At 43.2% G+C, this 19,937-nt stretch overlaps 1 protein-coding gene across 3 annotated transcripts in view; it reads left to right on the top strand.

Moving 5' to 3' along the window:
* The window catches only part of TENT4A (terminal nucleotidyltransferase 4A), a 101,980-nt gene extending 87,826 nt beyond the window's left edge, over positions 1-14,154 (top strand). For 2 of the 3 annotated variants that reach the window (XM_065397929.1, XM_065397928.1), the window contains 2 exons: positions 5,136-5,300; positions 11,913-14,154. In XM_065397929.1, coding sequence (XP_065254001.1) covers positions 5,136-5,300; positions 11,913-12,098 — 351 coding nt within the window. In that variant the 3' untranslated portion in view covers positions 12,099-14,154. The remainder of the gene's footprint in view (positions 1-5,135; positions 5,301-11,912) is intronic. The other variant, XM_065397930.1, reaches the window with a different exon arrangement.
* Positions 14,155-19,937: the final 5,783 nt, after the last annotated feature.

The raw sequence follows: 19,937 nt of genomic DNA, 5'->3' as shown, positions 1-19,937 counted from the left end.
AATGGGGGCGGCGGGAAGCGGCGGCCAGCACATCCCAGTGGGAGCTGCGATCGGCCGAACCTGCGGACGCAGTAGGTAAACAAACCAGTCTGGCCCGCCAGGGTGCTTATCCTGGCAAGCCGCATGCCAAAGGTTGCCAATCCCTGGTATAGGGTAAAATCACACAAAAGACCAGATTTAATGGGGGGGCGGGCGACCAGATTTTACTGTCTGTGAGACGTGTTTTTTTTATTGACATGAATTTGGTAGGACTCTATAGATGAGTCATAATCCCCACTGCTTATGGGTACTGAATGATTCTTGGTGCCGAGACCCCTGTTTCCAGATTACCATTGCGTCCCTGTAGCACAGGATTCTCTGCCATTTTCTCTTCCCCTCCTCCATTGAATGTCTTCTGCATTCTCCTCAGTGTCCTCCAATAAATAATCTCGTTATCAGTGTGGGGTTCCTCACACATCATTACAGGAACCCATACTTGTACAAGGATCCTCATACACATTAGGGATGGTAGGATCCTTTGTTCTCATCTCTGGACTAGGCAATCGTGCGTCCACTATAATTAATGGCCGATTATTTTTGGCAATTCCAGGACCTGACACTCTCCAAATATCTCTTGAGGAGGTTAAAGACTCCCAACACAGGCTCTTGGACATTCTGCAGTTGGCAACACCTACCCGCTTTGCACTACCCATTAATGAAGTGCTCCTGGATCCACCAAAGATTGTGTGGCAAACTCCCACCAACAACTTATAAATGGGTGGATGAGAAATATGTTCACCCCTGGGACTCAGAATTTTTGTTTTTGCACCCCAGCTTAATTCCCTGTTGGTGGATGTTGTAAACAAGTGGGGTAAACAGCATTATTCCAGGTATACCCCTTATGATAAGGACCAGAAGAGGTTATGCCTTTTTTGCCACAAGGTGCACTCTTCTATGACCGTCCAATTTCGGATAGCAACCTATCAGGTGATCATGGCAGAGTAGGACTTCATGAATTACAACAAGTTTACAACCTTTATTGAATATCTTCCACAGGAGCACAGAATGCACTTCCAGGCCCTCATTTAAGGAGGGTCAGTTTATTAGCCAGAACCTCACTCCAAACATTCTTATATGCTGCAGACGCTGCCACTAGATCCAGCTACACAGCAGTTGTCATGCACAGGGCATTGTGGCTTTAGCTGTCAGGGTTCCTGAGAGATGTTCGGAATACTGTTGAGGACCTCATGTTTCATGGTCAAAAGCTCTTCTTGTGGGCTACAGTTAAGTCCCTGCACATGCCAAAGGACTATAGGGCAACGTTGAGGTCTCCGGGTATATACTTCCATGAACAAGAGGAGATTTAGCAGGTTTCAAGCTGCCCAGAAATCATATCTGACTCAGTTCTCTGGATTTCACAGAACTACTGAAAATGCCAGAAATAGACAAAAATTCCAGAGGAAAAGAGCTTCTCATCTTCCTTCAGCGAGTACCTAGTCATTGAAACAAAAATTTTGATGGGTTGGTCGAGGCCTCAACTCCTCCCTCAACTCTAGTTTGCAAGCTGCAGCCTTTCAACCACCTTTCCTATTTCCAGCAGGCCTGGCAGCATGTTACAACAGAGAAGTGGGTCATGGAGGGTGTAGCATTGGGCTACACCATCCACTTTTCTTCCCTGCCTCCCCTTTCCCTGTTGCTCTTCAGGGACCCCTCTCACAAGACTATACTAAATCAGCATACTCTCTGCTTTGTTTAGGAGTGATAGAACTGGTCCCATCCCCTCACAGTGGGAAAGTGTTTTACTCAAAGTATTTTCTCGTGCCAAAGAGGGATGGAGAGTGGAGATGGATCTTAGATCTAAGACAACTGAACAAATTTGTAAAGTCTCAAATGTTCAGAATGGTGATTCTGGCAGCTATAATCCCTTCTATAGAGGCAGGAGATTGGCTTTCAATCCTTGACCTGCAGGATTCCTATTTCCACATAGCGATACATCCTGCTCACTGGAAATAGATACGTTTCACCATGGGCCAGGATCATTTTCTATACTGAGTACTTCCCTTCGGCCCCAAGGGTGTTCTCAAAGGTTCTAGCTGTAGTATTTGCTTACCTTCTGTGAGAAGCAATTTTAGTCTTCCTGTATCTCAAGGGCCGATCTTACAAAGCAGTACTTAATTCCACCAATATAGCCCTTTCTCTCTTCCAGGAATTGGGTCTCCAGATAAACGTAAAAAAAAGTTCACGTTAGCTCCTGTACAGAGAATACCATTAATAGGGGCATAAATTGATTCAGTGGCAGCCAGGACCTTCATTCCTTTCCACAGACAGATTCATAACTTCAGCGAACCTGGTGGGGGACAATTAAAGGGAACCCCTCATACTTCAGTAAGGAAGTGATTGCAGCTCCTGGTTCATATGGCAGCTTACATCTTCATGATCAAGCATGCAACACTATACCTCCACTGGTTCAGAAGGATCTATTTCTCAACCAGAGACAGTTTGGACAAACCGGTCACAGTTCCCTTTCTGATGAAGAGCTCCTTAGATTGGTGTAAAAATCAACTCTGCATGCAGGTGTCGATTTCATCCACCTAGCTCCAAAAGTATCTGTAGGAATGGATGTATCACTGTTAGGGTGGGGAGCACACCTCAGTTCCCTCACAACTCAGGGCAGATGGTCACCTCAGGAAGTCTGTTTCCATGTCAACCTGTTGCAACTCAGGGAAGTCAGGAACACATGCCTTCAGTTCCTATCGCTTAGCAAGGTCAAATCAATCAAGATCCTGATGGACAATGTGACATGCATGTTTTGTATCCTCAAACAGGGAGAATACCCTTTCCTGTGTGGTGAAGCTATGAAGTTGTGGAACTGGTGTATAGCCCATCAGATTCAGATCTCAGCTGTTTACCTTCCTGACGTCCAGAATGTCTCATCTGATATGCTCAGCAGGTGCCTCTCCCAGGACAACAAATGGGATTTGGACTGTCAAATTTTTCGTGGGATGTTCCAAAGGTGAGGACTTCCGGAGGTGGACCTATTTGCCATATTCAGCAACAAGAAGTATCCCTTATTCTGTTCAACAGAAAGCATAGGTCATCACTCTTTAGGAGATGCTTTCTTCTTTCCTTGGATGAAGGGCCTGTTCTATGTATTCCTTCCAACACCACTAACTGTAAGAGTGATGAACAAGATCAGACAGACCAAGGCCAGGGTTATCCTTATAGTATCAACTCGGCTGGGGCAAGCTTGGTATCTTTACCTGTTTCACCTGAGTGTCCATTCAGCATTCAAGCTTCCAACCATCCCAGGATGCAGGTTGTGTGCCTCACCCCAACATAGGGGTCTTCCTGCCTCCACTCATGGCTTCTTGATGGTTCATGGGATTAGATTCTGCCTGCTTGGCAGGCTTACAACACATATTACTAAACAGTAGAAGGGAGTCAGCTCTAATTGCTTACCTTCAGAAATGGAAAAGGTTCAACCACTGATGTCGTCAGTGTCATCACCTTGTGCCTGAACAGTCTCCACTCTCAGATACCTTGGGTTATCTGCTGAACTTGATGAAATTCACAGTTATCAGTAAGCTCTAAGGTTCATCTGGCAGCAATATCAGCAATTCGTTCTCTTTTAGAGGGGTTTTCTATATTTGCTTATCTTGTGTCATCTAGATTTATTAAGGGTTTTGGGAACCTTTTCCCCCAGGTTGAGGATCTTATTCCAACTTGGGATTTCAATCTTGTACTTAAATGGGACTTCCAATTGAGCCTATGGCAACCTGCTCCTGGCTTCACTTATCTGTGATGATGGCCTTTCTAGTAGCTATTCTGTCTGGTCACAGGGTTGGGGTTTTGATGGCAGACTCCCCGTTTATGGTATTTTTCAAGGACAAGGTCTCCTTATGGCTGCACCCAAAATTCTTAGCTAAGGTGTTTTTAGATTTCCATCTTATCCAGTCTATTCATCTACTGGTATTTTCCCCTAAACCACATAAATGTCAGCATGAGACCTTTCATAAATTAGATGTGAGACAGGCATTGGCCTTTTATCTGGATAGGACTCAACAATTTCAGAAATAAGACTGATTGCTTGTCGCCATCACAGAAAGATCCAATGGGTCCACTATTTATTCAGAGATTTTTGAGGGCGATCTCTGGGTGTATTATTTTCTCGCTACAATGCAGCTGGTGTTTTACCTCCCCAAAGAATAATAGCACACTTCCACATCTTTGCTCAAAAACGTTCCAGTATCTAAGAGATGCAAAGTTGCTACATGACCCATAGTGCATACTTTTTCTAAAGCACTATACCTTGGTTCATGCTATCAGATCTTATGCAGCACTTGGTTCTGCTTACTCAATCTTGGATTTGATTCCGAAGCTCCCTTCTCCCTGTTGGGGTACTGCTTGGAAGCTACTTGAGGTGGAGCCACCCATAGGGAAGCTACTCGAAGAAGAGGAGCTTACTCCTTTTGTGCAGGAACTGTGGTTCTTTAAGATGTGTGTCCCTATGAGTGCTCCACTACCTGCCCTCCTTCCCTTCTGCTTTGAACTGTTCTTTGTTGAATATTCAGATAAAGAATCTGAAAGCGATTTGCCCATGCAACCACCTGTAGCCTCAGTGCGCAGCACGAGGTTGTATAGAGTACATGCACAGGCCAAACGGACACTGCTAGTGTAAAATCTCCAATCAAGGGCTTGAGATTCACATGTATCTCTAAGAAAGACAGTTACTGTGTAAGGTGAGTAACCTCCATTTTCTGAGTGTGATGCAAGGCTTATTTCAGTGTCCGTTTGAGAAGGACTGCCTGAGTATTTTGGTTTTGTATTTAGCTAAAGGGACAACTCTCTTTTCAGGTTTTGTTTCTGTTAATTTGACTTGTATAAAGTTCACTAGTAATGTGTCCAGAAACTATAATGTCCACACTTCTGCAAATTGAAAAGTAGAAACATAAAACCCTTTTGACACTGGAAACCTTAAGGGAAATTGTGAATGAATGCCAAGAAATGTTTGTTTAAATGCAAAATGTAGTTAGTAGTAATATTGGATAATTACATATAGTATGCCATAGTTTTTTAAATAGAATCTATGCATTGAGTTCCTGTATAGTGTATCCTAGCCGCTTCACTGACATATTTTTCACCCCTCTTTTACTTAGACAAGGTTTACTGTCCCTCCGCCTACCATTGCTGGTCCTCCACTTCCCTGCAGACAGGTTGACAATGAAGGGGCACCATCTCTGAAAACTGTTGACCACATGCCCTCTCCTGCTGTTCCCTCTGCATCCCCCAATCCTCTGCCAAGCTCCCACTTGTATCAGAAGGTATGCTTTTGTTTTACTTTAATTTTAATTTGATTCATGGATTCTTTCCTTAAACTATCCTCCCCTGTATCTGGTGTTGGTCATAGCATGTGTAAACAACTTTCCTGATGGTGAATTCTTCATATCTTAGCAAGAATGTAATAAATATTTTGCTTTTAATTAGACTATATAATTGATAACCCATACTGCAAGTGAGATCTGAGATCATAAAGTAAATTATTTATAAAAAATAAAATGAGCTATTTTTAGGTAGCCCATTCTGGTTAATACATAAACTGCAATCCAACCAGCCTTTTTCCTAACAGTCCTTTTTGATAAAGGTAGTTTAACATCTTAACCTTGCCAACAGAGGATATAAATCTGAATCTAGTTTCCAAAGAAGCAGTTAGTGGTATAAATGTGGCTGGGGTATAAGAGTTCATCCTTCAGTTACCAAATACTTGAAGGATTTTGTGTAAGACTCCTAAGAACAATTGTAAATTTTGTAAATAGTTACCTCAATGTCTTCCAGTAATTCAGGTGTTCACGAGGCTATCCCCTCAAAAAACATCTGTAATTTCTCCTTGGGCCTTAATTATAAGGAAACCGTTCAGACAATAAAATCCTGAGACTACTTTTTGTACCTTTTTTTTTCTTTATGGAGAAGTTTGAGGGCAGTTGTCGTCTGGATTCTGGTTACAAGAATTCTGTTGAGAGCTGAAGGATTTCCTGCAGTAATTTGCATTTACACTTTTTCACCTGTGACCAAGTACTATTAATAGCAGATACTCAAAGCTATATAGACTGACTAACTTGGGAATGTCTATACAGATGTTTGCTCATGTTCTATGAGTCTTTTTGCAAAGAATGATTCCTGTGGAAAATGACTCCTTTATTTTTTGGGGGTTTCCCTTCCCCCCCCCCCAATTCAGCAGTTTTCTCCCACTCAGTATAGCTTGGCCTCCGTCTGTAGAGGAGCCCCAGGGTAGATTCTCAGCTCTTGTCAGTAGATAAGCTCCGGCAGCAGCAAAGGTTTACTGTTCCTGTACTCAAAAGAAACTTTGCCCTTGGAATGGAAGGCAGCTGCCGTTGGGGCAGATTTTCTTGGCACCAAAGCTTTCGTCTCATTTACTACCTCTTGGAAAAACCTTGGTGCACTTCCTCTTGTAACCAGGGGCATAACTGCTCCAGCTTTGCTACTTGTAGATTGGGGTCATGCCAAGGATTTAGCAAGGCAGCTTTATCTCCTGACATAGGCCTACCTCACTGTCAGGAACACAGTCATGCCTCCATAGCAAGTAATTATTCCACTTTGCTGGAAAACAGTTTGGAACTGCAGTGGGGACAGCAGCAGAGTAGCCTCTGAACCAGCATTGCCTTTCTGATCCCCGATGGAATCTGCATCATAGCAAAAATCCTGCAAGCATGTTCAGATCAGGGGAGGAAAACTCCCTCAGTAGTCATCACAATGACAACTAAAACCCATATTCCCAGCTCCTGCACATTGCCCTTCTCTCACCAGGGCAAGATGCACATGCCTTCCATGTGCTCTTTCCTGAATCAACAGCTCACTGACTAGCTTTAATCTAATCATATGAGGAGATGGGAGGAACTTCATGCGACTGTGCTTGGATGTGAGCTAGGATTCCATGGTTTCCTTAAAGCTACAGGTCCCTACTAAATCTTAGACTCAAAGTACCCTAAAAGGAAGCAGGACTATTTAGAAAACTCTAACTCTCTTAATTTTTGCCATATGCACATTTGGCCTGCCTCAGTCTTTCCAAACACAATGACTTGAAAGGACGTTGCTAGTATGTCTTATGGTTGAGCCCAAGAAAGGAAAATGGGAGAGGAACTGATACCTTAAGCTTGATTCTGAAGTAATGAATTGAACTGTTTTTATAATCACAGACCAACAGCAGATTGATTTCTTCATATAGTTTATTCTGGCCTTTCTGGCATCTGCCAGTGCTTCATTGTGCTAGTCACTCATACCATCAGCCAAGCAGTGATATTGCTGCTTTTTCCCTAGGATAGACGCTGGCAGAAAACATCAGGACTAACCAAATAAATAAAATAAAATGATTCTGCAACAGTTCAGTAGAGTCCGAAGTGGATGAGAAGAATTACTTTTACCAATCTCTTCCATTCTTAAGGCAGGTTTTAGTGGACATTGCCACTGATCTTTCTTTGGCTTCTCCCAAACAAGAGTTTTTATTTAAAAAAAAAAAAAAAAATCCTACAAAGATACCAGAGAAGGTAGGTTTGAATTGGGGCCTATAATCTGGGTTAGGATTGAATACATGTAAAGTTGTTCTCTTCAAATGGTGTAGACATGAGTTAAATGTTTGTCAAGACTGTTTTGTGGGCTACTGTACCAAATATCACATTTGAAAAGACCAAATACAGAGAGTTGAGGCCACACCTTTCCTTAAAGATTTTGGAAAAGCATGCAGTACTGTACAGTATTTAGTGTTTCCTTTACTTTCCCATACCTTGTCAGGACAATGTCTTTTCAGCCACCTTGTTCATGTGAATGCAGGGTTTCACTTTGACCTACGAAAGATTCTGAATTGATAGGTGGTCTTGTTGAATGCAAGGTGAATCTTCTGGTTTGGGATTCCCTAAATCAGAAGAAATTAATCATTTTTTAAACTCTGATTCTGAGTTTCTCCCTCCTTAGATAGGTGCTTTCCAAATGCTCCAATATAGTAGTCTTTACATTTTGCTGACATGGAGGACAGAAGGGAAGGGAAAAAGATGTAGAAACATATCCTAGTTTCAAGGGCATCCAGTGTCATAAATGTCATCTAATATGTCAGCGGTTCTCAAACTTTAGCAACCCGAGGACCCCCATTTTGATTTTAAATTTTTCGCGGCTCCCCAAGCCCCCACTCCACCCCTTCCTCCAAGGCCTCACCCCTGCTCCTGCTCTACCGCACCTCTCCTCTTCCCCCTCCCCTGAGCGCACCCCGTCCCACTCATCCCCCTCCCTCCCAGCACCTCCTGCACGCTAGGGAACCGAGTGTACTCCTGGGAGTCCGCGGACCCCAGTTTGAGAAACACTGTAATATGTCATAATGTTAGTCCAGTTGACCTGATGCATTTATACATTCATGCCCTCAATTTGCAGTTTCTCTTCACTGGAAACTGGATAGCAACTGTCTTGGTGATAAAAGCTGTTTATTTTATTTGTAATGACCATATATTCACTGTTATCCTCCCTAAACGATTAGTGGGCTATGGTTACTGTTTACTACTTCTCATGAGTATGAACTTCTGTACAGAGCAGTGGGTTTATCATGGGAGAACAACAAATAGTTTGCCTGTAATTTTGATTACTCCCATATAAATCTGCTGTGCTAGACAGACATATGTATGCACACAGGATATGAAATACTAAGTTTGGTTTAACATGGGATTTGATTCTTCCAGTTGGGGCAAGAGGGGATGGAGCCTGAAGTTAAAATGCCACACTATCATAGTGTCTCAAATTGTTCTAGTTTTCTCTTTAGTTTTGGCTATATCAGTCTGGGGAAGAGTGGCCAGTTCATGCATATTTACCAACAGGCTTTTAATTTAAAAAAAAAGAGGAACTCTGCTTCCACTCAATTAGACTGGATAAGTGAACATGAATTATTATTTCTGTCCGGGGCAGTGGATCTAAAGATGTCAAAATTAGAGATAAAATTGATAATTGGTCTTTATCAAGCTACAAAGAAGGGGCTTACTTCCTGACTTCTGGTCACTCTGTAGCCAGTACCTGATCACACGACTCTTAAGTTTTCCATCATTCTTCAGCCCCTATCGTGAGACTAGGAGGCTTGCTCATTAGGGGTAAGAAGCTATTCTTCAGCCACACTGAAGACAGCAAGCTGTTGGCGATTAAAAGTCCAATACAAATACTCTTCATGACAGAAAATCTAGATTAACTTTGCATCCATCCATGATAAGAGTTCTAGTATTTTACATACATCTTGGGAATGCTGTGAGAAGGACAAGTGTGCCTGCCTTGGATCTCTCCAAACACTGCTATTTTTAATCTGTTTGCATCTATAGCTCGTTATTTAAATTCAGCAAACTTTGTACAGGTGAGGCCAAAAAGTGCAGCTAGAAGTTGTCTTCTGATTCTTAACTTTTTGTAGGATTTTTACATTCTCCAGTTAAAAGAATTGCTAGGTTTATGGTATATTCCTTGCGTTTTTCCTTCAGCCTCAAGACTTGGTGCTTCACTACCAGAAGTATTTCTTACAGAGCTAGGATCAGCTATCTGTTCTCTTCTTGAGGTCCTGTCTAGAGGGCACCTTTAGTAACAAAAGAAACCTGTGTATCTGTTTGCTGATGTGTCTGCTTGCTGGTCTTGATGGGTATTTTGAATGTTAAAGGACAATTCATTGTTTTCCTTTGTATTTTTCAATATATTTACTAAATTTCATTGATACATAGGTAAAATTATTTGCATAATAACTGATTCATTTATTTACAAACTTGTTTAGAATAGAAAATTTACTGTGTAGGAGCCAAGAGTGTTGGCTTAATTCCTAATAAACATTTCCTTGAGTTTGCTGCTAATGAGAACACCACTGAACAGCATGACTTTTTGCTTCAAAAGCAAACTACTAAAAATCTATTGTCTCAGAAGTTGTCTGGTTTAAAAACAAAAAAAACCAAAAACCCACATGGTATGTTGGTAACATTCAGTGTTTGAGCCAAAATCCTTAGACTGATGAAGAAATACTTTTGGCAAACACTTGATCTTTTGGTGATAATATATTTGGGTAAACATTTGGACACTCCAGTCTTCAGAGTTGGTGCTTCAGGTGTTCCCTCTCTTCTCCCTGTCTTTCCTGATTATTATTATTATTATTATTAAATAAAGTATAACCATTTCTAGTCTCTGGATTGCCAGGATGTCTTGTGCAAATAATAATGGGTGTATTATCAAGGTCAGGCTTTATTTGGCTAACTTAGGCTGAGATTAATATGGTAATAATATCAAGCACCAAGTCTCAAATCCAGGAACAAAGCTTTCTAGATGCCTGGTTAGGTTGACTCGCATTTTTATGTTCTGAATTTTTCATGACACACAGATTTATTATTTGTATTATCATAGCACCTAGCCAGGTGGTCTGAATGACTACTTCTTGATAAAGGCAGGAATATACATGCTGCACCATAGTCCTACACTAGTTCCAAATGAGTTAATTTAGATAAGGTAAAAATGTGTTTTCTATTGGCATTGTTTATGAGCCCTATTGTGCATTCATTGAAGGAGTCTTCCCATTTACTATTGACCTCAACAGGAGATGGAATGAGCTCTGTACTTCCTGCTACAGTTGCTTTCTTGCCATCCTGCAGCTCATTTTAAACCTCAGCTTGTTAATTCACTCAGATTTCCAAGTTCACTTTTTTCATCTTTCTCCACTTGATGCAGTTATGTTGGCCTTTCATCCATTTTAATATGTTGTTTGAATAATAAAATATGGGCTAGATAAACTTGATGCTGGCTCAGTTGTACAAATAAACACAGTTTCTAAGGTTTACACAATTGCTGTTACTTCAGACTAATGTGGAAATGTATAGTCAATTAGTTGAAGAAACTTCTTTATTATTCTAAGAAATTAATGGACTAAGTCTTGTAGATCCTGTACACACATGTATGCAGGTGATTAACTACCAGTATAAAATTCTCTGCAATTATGAAAGCCTGTTGTGAAGATTAAGAAACTCTGTTTTAGGTATTGAACTAAAATAGGTGGTGATAAAAGGTAATTGATAATGTCCTCCTTTTGAAGACATTTAAATACTCTATAAAATTATTTGTCTGCATAAAACGGAGCTACTGGTCATGCTTCATACCATACTTCTTTCCAAGGCCTCATGACTTGACTTGAGCTGAAGTTACCTTTATCAAAAGTAATACCTTTTTTGTTATTATAAAATACCTTGAATGTTATTACAAAAATACCTTATTCAAGCAGTATCTCACTTAATTTGGACCCGCTAGGGAGGATACCTGTTCACTGTCTGTAGGTGAATAGAATATACCCATGTCACCCACGATGGTAGCAGATTTACACTGGCTGCCATTAAAACTTTTGCCAGCAGTTACCATGCCATGGTATCTGAGAACATAGTTAACACCTATCCCAAGCATAAGGACTTGTGTGGTATCTCAGATACCAGTGTGGTAACTGCTAGAAAAAGTAAACATTTCTCCAACAGTAACTGATCCGATATTTACCATTTACTTGTATTCCTACTAAGTCCCTTCAGAAAATTAACTAAATGTGAAACAAATTAATCACATCTCTAGTCAATATATTTAATGCAAAACTAAAGGGTGCTTAGGACACTTGCCTTTGACCTAGTACCTTTACGTTTGAGGAGCATACTTCAGAAAGGGAGCATACTCCCTTCCATGGTGGTGATCGTGCAAGTTAGTTAACTTAGCTAGTTTCTCAAATGGGATGTTTCTTGTACATTTTAGTCAAGTGTGGAAAGATATCGTTACTTGTTTTGATACATGTTCTGACAGTGAGTAGCACATTGAGAAAGTACAGCTGGTTAGAGAATTGATGCACTTTGTTTCAACTGACTGTAGTACTAAACTGAACACTTCTGTATTTTTAGCAGCACAGTGGAATGAAGTTCTCTATGAAAGGAGCTCATAATCCTAACCAAGGGAATGGCTACAGTCCAGTCAGCAGTGGAGGTGTGAGGCAGCCAGTTGGCAACAGAGGACACCACCAATATAATCGTAACATCTGGCGAAGAAAAAAACACAGAGACAGTTTGCCTATTAGTCTCAGCAGATAATGGCTAATGCCAGGATGATCTTCTCCCATTTTACAAACTGAAGCTGAGTGAACGATACTAAATGGCGGAATGGAGACCAGCATTCAGCACATCAGTTTGTGGGTGTTGCCAAATATCTGCAGCTGACTTTTTGCATGTTTCTTCATGTGGTGGTCAAGTCCATCTTAAAGTAGTTGTGCTTATTTGTGAAGCCTTATTAAATGTGGAAGGTTTTTGTTTGTTTTTTTGCCTTCCCATTACGACTCATACAGTGCCGAAGCAGCTCTGGCCTTAGAACTGCAAGGACGTTATAAATACTGTAGCGTTTTTTCTGTAGCTACATCTGTTCCTTTGTGGGGATTTTGTTTCGCTTTTTTGTTTGAGGAGCAAAGGAACTTCAGTCCTTGACATTTTTATTCATGATAAAATAGTTTTGCTGCCCCTCCTGTTTTTATTTCAGATTTCAAAAAATTTTTGCTCTGTAAATATTGAAAAAGTATAATTTGTGCAATAATTTAGAATTCTTAATTTAATTTCATTTTGTCACATAAGTTGTATCTAAAGGGAGGAGGTGTTTTTTTTTTTTTTTTTTTTTTAATTTACAGATCCTTTCCCAGGTTGTATTATCTAAGTTGGGTTCATAGTTTTGGCAGGTTGTCTGAGCAGTGTTGCGAACATGACATCATTTTTGGTACTATTTGAGGCTTCTTGATTCACAATGAAAGTGCTGATTTGGCATATGGTTTTATGAAGGTATTAAGCTCCAAAGTGTTTTGACCATGCATTTAGCTCATTGTCTGGCCTCTATCAGTTGTCTTGCTCTGACCAGTGGGTTTTAATTTATTCCTTGTAATAGACAACAAATCCAGCATTTAAAGTGCCAGAAATATAACGTCTTAAGGTTGAAAAAGGGTTAAGTCTTGACATGAAATTTAAGAATTGTGAACTATATGCTTCTGTCAGATTTAGTAATGTAACCCGTTAATGGTTGGGGCTGAACATCATTATTAAACAAAGGTACCCAGCTTGAGGAATGTGGAGAAAGGAAATATGTTGATTCCATTAAGGAATCTGTATAGCAGTATGCATTCGTTCTGTTAAGAGCAAATATATAAAGTACTTCAGCTGCTCTAAGCATTGCAAGAAGCATCTTTTAAAGTATTGGAGGAGAGCACAGCCCAGTATTGGACACAATCTGTGGCTGGCACTTAATTTACAGATGCATACAGGTATACTATGCAAGTGTGTATTGCCATGACAACCACTGTCTTTGTTAACTTTTTTGAACAAGGAAATATACATCCTGCCTGACCCTGAGTTTTTAGAGCACCACAGTTGTCCTGGGGGTTGGTTGCATCTCAGATGCCCTCTGACTTCCCATTTTTAAAGTGAGGGTTCTTAACCCTGCTGAACACTACAGGTTGGTTATCTGAAGTCCAATTAGTGGAAAAAGCTGAAAAAATTCTATTACCATGACATCTAAATGTACAGAAGTGGAATATTTTAAAACTGATATCTGAATGTTAAGATAAAAATGAGGCATCTAACATGATGAAGCTTTATAAAGTGCAGTATGCCTTTGAAGCAGGACTAGCCCATATTGTTACTACGTCTGTCAGTTGCAAACAGATCTCCTTGAGATGAGAGGGGGCAACATTCCAAAGTAGAGTAGCACATTTGTCTGCAGTACTTAATGATCCAGATTTACCACAAATTATTTTTTAAAAATTGTGAACATATTCATTAACCAATATTTAAGGGCTGATACGTAGGCCTTTAGTACTAATCTTTCCACACTAGCAATATTGAGCATAAACCTACATTATGGAAACTTCAGAGGCTTTAGTTGGTGTCTTAACTAGCGTCCATTTTAAAGCAAAATTCATTAAAAAAGAAACAGGTATCATGTTCCATGTCAGTCATGGTGTACCAAATAAATTGGCCTGGCTACCGCTGTGGTTATGTGCTAAAAATCATGTTTAGATTTTTTTGTGGGGACAACAATGTGGAAGCTAAAATTGACATATTTTTATGTAAAATTTTCTATTCTTTGATTTTTAATAAACTTTGGAGACCAGTTGTTGTTCTGTGTGTATAGATAGATAGATATTCACAAGAAATCTAATGCAAGGGTTTAATTCACTCTTAACCCCACATTTTAATCTTTATTTCTAACATCTACTTCAGTGCTCCTATGAAACAATACTTCTATTGTCTTTTAAATGTCTTTTAAAAGTCTTACACCTTCCCAGAACAGTAGGAAGGGAAGATCTGGCTCAAAGGTGCTGAAATGTACTAGAACAGGTGTGTTACAGCATTGAACACTTAGTTGTAGTTCAGTGTCTGTAGTGACAATGGTTTCTCATTAAAGCAACCATATATTATAACTTTGGCAAACAGTTAAGTAAATCTTCAGTTAAAGTTCAGCTCTGTTTTCTTTGTCCCACTTCATTTGCATAGAATTATTTTAAAAGAAAAATACCTTGCTAACATACAGGGTTTTTTGTAGCTTGCCATTTTGCTCTCAGCAACTGGTGCAAAGGTAGGGTTGTCCTGGCAGGCTAAAATAAACGGCAAGGAGAGGTAGCATGCTTAAGGTAAGGATGAAACACTTAGGGAAGGAGTATGGCAGGTATCTTGGTTTCTCATCCAAAGTGTTACTTAAGATTCCACTGATCTAATGGAGATGGTAATGTTGTAGTTTATCACATCACCTGTTCAGATGAGAACGCTTTTTGAGATCAGGAAAACAATGTAATAGTAAATCTCATCGACCCATCTTGTGGTGGTAGCAACGGTGATAGCTATGATGGCAGTGCTGGTTAATTCTTCCTGCCATATGTCAGTTTGTTGCCATGCTCTCTTTTCTAAGTAAGTTGTCAGTTGTTCCACTTGGACATTGCTTTTCTGTGAGGTGGCAAGTCAGTTTTGGACACCTCGTCTTATCTGTTGCTGAAACAATTGAGACATCGCTTTGAAGTGAAGGAATGGTAATTAGTTTTAATGTGCATACATCTAGTTCTTCGAGTTGCTTGCTCATGTCCATTCCACATTAGGTGTGTGTGCTCTTCATATGCACTGATGCTGTAAGTTTTTCCCTCAGTGGTATACGTAGGGATTGGCTCTGGCGCCCCATCCCCCAGTTCCTTCTTACCACCAGAGTCAGTGCTGGAATGTCTCCTTACTTCAGCAAGTGCTCTTACCCAGTGGTTCTTATCATTCATTGTGTAAATAGTTCTTAGGTAAGTAGTTCTTTGTTCTCTTAATAGTTTCCTAATAGTACTGTAGATAAATTAGATAGTCCCCTAAGAGATTTAGCCCAGGGCTTCAAGCCTTGTGATCGCTTCAAAAAGCCTATGCTGATCAGCGACCCTCATCAAAACTGCTTGAAGTGTTTGGGGGAAACCCATGTTAACTATAAGTGTCGCACCTGCATCGCCAGTTAGGCTATCCAGCCCTCCTAGGGACCCACCAACCATGCCGGGTAGTGGCAGAGGTCCCTGGCACCTGTAGGTCCCATCCACGCCAGAGACCTTCCAGTCTGCAAAACACGTCATGTCTTTGCTGATGCCACCAATGCACCATCAAGTTGTAGTCCTCTCCAGAGGGAAGCTGGCACTAGGGCCCATGCAACGGTCTCTGTGCAGCATCGCTCCCTGCCACCGCGATGGTCAGCATCGAAGCAGCGATCTTCAGGGATGTGCTTCCAACATGCTATACTGACCAGAGTTCCTGGCACAGTTTGCCAGACACTTGGCACTGGTCCTCTGACCAATGGTCAGTGCAGAGCCCAATGGTCAGTGCAGAGCCATAGTACGCCACCAGTCCCTGGAATCATGGCACCAGTCGTCGGAGTGCAGGCATCGCTCCTCGGGGCAATGAGGTTCACCAGGGCAATGCTGATCCCCAAGCCTATGGAACCAGTCCCCGATGCCAAGACGTAGATTGCTGGACTCATGGCACCGATCCCCGGGCTTGAGACGGCGTTCTCTGCCATCTCGTTCTCAGTTGCCGGACTTCCAGTGCTGTTCCTAGAGCTCTAGGCGTTGATCGCTGGTGTACCGACGCTGATCCGCTGAGCTCCAGCTCCGGTCCCTGGACAGGCAGCACCAGGACCCCAGGCCCTCACCTGTCCCCCAGCCACAGATGCAGGGATGGTAGGCATGGAGGGGATATGGACGTATCGTCGGCATCACAGTGGTCCTCAAGGCAGGAACTTTCCTCCTCGGGCTCGGAGGCTGAGGAGATAGTGGGTCCCTCAGGTCAGGCGCACCCAACCAGATCTGGAGGGGCTCCTCCAAGGCCACCAGCCAGAGCATGACCCCAGGGCCAGTGGCCTACCCCATGGCACTTTTGAAACCCGTGGGGGTTCCTCTAGGTATTGAAGAGCCAGATGCAGTGTTTAGTGTCAGGGATGTCAGACGACAGTCTCCCGCCCCCCTCCAGACTCAGAGGAGGGGTCTGAGCAAAGTGCCCAAGAGCACCCTCCGGCCTCAGTGGAGGCCTCCCATATGCGGGGGATGCTGAGCCAGACCCTCCCCCTGCCCTCATCTCCTCGTCGTCCTCACCTGATGAGGCAGTAGCGGGACCGTCCCAGACAGTGCTATAGGACGATGCTAAGGCACACCAGGAGCTGCTAAAACGGGTGGCAGCAAACCTGGGATTGGAAGCAGAGGAGATGGCAGAACCCTCTGACACTTATTTGACATTCTGGCTGCAGTGGCCCCGTCTAGGGTGGCACTCCTGGTACACGAAGGGTTAGTAAAGCTGGTGAAAGCCTTATGGCAGACACTGTCCTCTCTCCCGCCTATTTCCAAGCGGGCAGAGAGGAAGTATTACATCCCAGCGAAGGGGTTTGAATATTTATATTCCCACCCGGCTACAAACTCTTTAGTGGTCTCTGTGGCCAACGAGAGGGATAGGCAGGGGCCACCCAGCCCAAATCCCCAAAACAAAGGGTATATCTACACTACGAAATTAGGTCGATTTTATAGAAGTCAATTTTTAGAAATCAATTTTATACAGTCGATTGTGTATGTCCACACTAAGCGCATTAAGTTGGCGGAGTGCGTCCTCACTACCGTGGCTAGCATCGACTTACGGAGCAGTGCACTGTGGGTAGCTATCCCACAGTTCCTGTAGTCTCTGCCGCCCGTTGGAATTGTGGGTTAAGCTCCCAATGCCCGATGGGGCAAAAACATTGTCGTGGGTGGTTTTGGGTACATGTCGTCAGTCGCCCCTCCGTGAAAGCAACGGCAGACAATCATTTCGCAGCAAACACCAGGACGATTAGAAGAGCACAGCAAGGCGCGCTACGCATCAGAGAGGCTTTGAAAACCAGTTTCATGACTGGCCAGGCTTCGGTGTGACAGTTGTGTGTGATTCTCCTTGATGCAAACCCGCTCCTTTTGTTTATTTTAATTCCTTGTAAGCCAACCACCCTCCCCCCTTCGAAATAAAGTAGCTATTATTTTGAAACCATATATTCTTTCTTTATTAATTAAAAAAAAAAAAAGAGATAACGGACAAGGTAGCCCGGGTGGGGTGGGGGAGGAGGGAAGGACAAGGCCACATTGCTTATTGTAGCCACACTAAAAATCAAACTGTTTGAATGACAGCCTTCTGTTGCTTGGGCCATCCTCTGCAGTGGAGTGGCTGGGTGCCCGGAGCCTCCCACCTCCCTTGCGTTCTTGGGAGTCTGGGTGAGGAGGCTATGGAACATGGGGAGGAGGGTAGGCGGTTATACAGTAGATGCAGCGGGGGTCTGTGCTCTTGTTGGCTTTCCTGCAGCTCCAACAGACGCTTGATCATGTTCGTTTGCTCCTCCATTAGCCTCAGCATCACGCCCTGCCTCAGCTCTTCGCGCTCACTTAATTCTTTCCTGGACTCTGCCACTGAATGCCTCCATGCATTAAGCTGTGCCCTATCAGTGCGGGAGGACTGCATGAGCTCGGAAATCATGTCATTGCGAGTGCGTTTTCTTTTCGCCTTCTAATCTGCGATAACCTCAGGAATGGAGATGATAGGGGGAGCATAGAAACATTCTACACTTTCTGATTCTGGTGGGACTGCATGGTCACCTGTGCTGCTGAGTTCGCCACGTTGACCAAACAGGAAATGAAATTCAAAAGTTCCTGGGGCTTTTCCTGTGTACCTGTCTAGTGCATTAGAGTTCAAAGCGCTGTCCAGAGCGGTCACAATGGAGCACTCTGGGATAGCTCCCGGAGGCCAATGCCATCGATTTGCATCCGTACTACCCCAAATTCGACCCAGCAAAGTCGATTTTAGCACTATTCCCCTCGTCGGGAAGGAGTACAGAAGTCGATTTTAAGAGCCCTTTAGGTCAACGGAACGGGGTTGGTTGTGTGGACACATTCATTTTTAAATCGACCTAACGCAGCTAAATTCAACCTAACCCTGTATTGTAGACTAGGCCAAAACCAGAAAGAGACTAGATTTATTTGGCAAAAAAGTTTATTCATCTGCCAGCCTCCAACTATTGAGTGGAAAACCTTTAGGCTTTACTCAGGAGGTATGATTTCAATGTCTGGCAGTCTGTGACCAAGTTGGTGGACTCGCTGCTGGAGGATTCCAGGCAAGAGTTCCTGGCCATTTTAGATGAAGGGAGAAATGTGGCAAGGGCCTCCCTTCAGGCTACCAGGTCCATCGCAACGGCAGTGTCAATGAGGCAAGCGTTGTGGCTGCTTTCTTTCTGGCTGTCAACAGAGCCTCAACAATCAATCCAGGACCTCCCCTTCGATGGCCTATACCTGTTTGCAGAACAAATGTACACAAGGTTACATGGGCTTAAGGCAGTGGTCCCCAATGCGGTGCCTGCAGGCGCCATGGCGCCCACCGGGGCATTTATGTGCGCCCGCCTAGTGCCCAGCAGGGGAGAGAAGCCGCGGCCCCGCGCCTGATGGGGACAGAGAACTCTGGCTGCGGGCACAGTGTTCTCTGTTCCCGGTAGGCGTGGGGCCCGCCTAGTGCCCCGCAGGAGAGAGAAGTTGCGGCCCCGCGCCTGCCGGGGACAGAGTGCTGCGGGTCTGCGGGCACCGGTGTTCTCTGTCCTCGCGGCTTCTCTCTGGATTCATATATTATGTAATATTAAATATGATGTTTTTCATATTTAATGTCCAAATACAAAATAAGCCTTGAAAAATTTTTGGCGCCCGCCACACTCTTCTGAAAACAAATGTGCTACTGGCCACAAAGAGGTTGGGGACCATTGGCTTAAGGACTCGCATTCCCTGTGTCTCTAAACACCGGCCCATGCTAGAAAGAGGTTCAAGCTGCTACTACCTCAAAGACCAAGCGGTCAGGTGTGACCAGAGCCCTACCACAAGAAGGGCAAGGGCTATAAGCGCCATGAGGGCCAACAACCAGCTCCTTCTTCCCACTCGGGCTCTTCCCACTACCCGCCTGGAAACAAGCAGGCATTTTGAGGATGCACCCAAGGGTGACCTCCCAAACTGCAGCCAGGATCCTGCACCCCTCTTGTTTTCAAACCGCCTTTTCCCTTTCCTCCCAGATTGGGCTGCTATAACATTGGACCAGTGTGTCCTCAGCACTGTGGCAGTGGGGTATACCCTGCAGTTTATTTCTACACCCCGACCCCGCCTTCCCCGGCCTTCTACAGGGACTCTTCTCACAATCATCTTCTCGCTCAAGACGTGCAAGCCCTCCTGCAAGTAGGGGCCATACAGGAAGTCCCCATACATTAGATAATGGCATAGAGAGTACACTTATAAAGGTTTGCGGACGATATCAAGCTGGGAGGGGTGGCAAGTGCTTTGGAGGATAGGATTAAAATTCTAAATGATCTGAACAAACTGGATAGATGGTCTGAAGTAAATAAGA

Source organism: Emys orbicularis, chromosome 2, assembly GCF_028017835.1.
Source record: "Emys orbicularis isolate rEmyOrb1 chromosome 2, rEmyOrb1.hap1, whole genome shotgun sequence".
In the NCBI taxonomy this organism is placed as follows: Eukaryota; Metazoa; Chordata; order Testudines; family Emydidae; genus Emys; species Emys orbicularis.
This window is presented reverse-complemented; position numbering and strand designations above follow the sequence as displayed.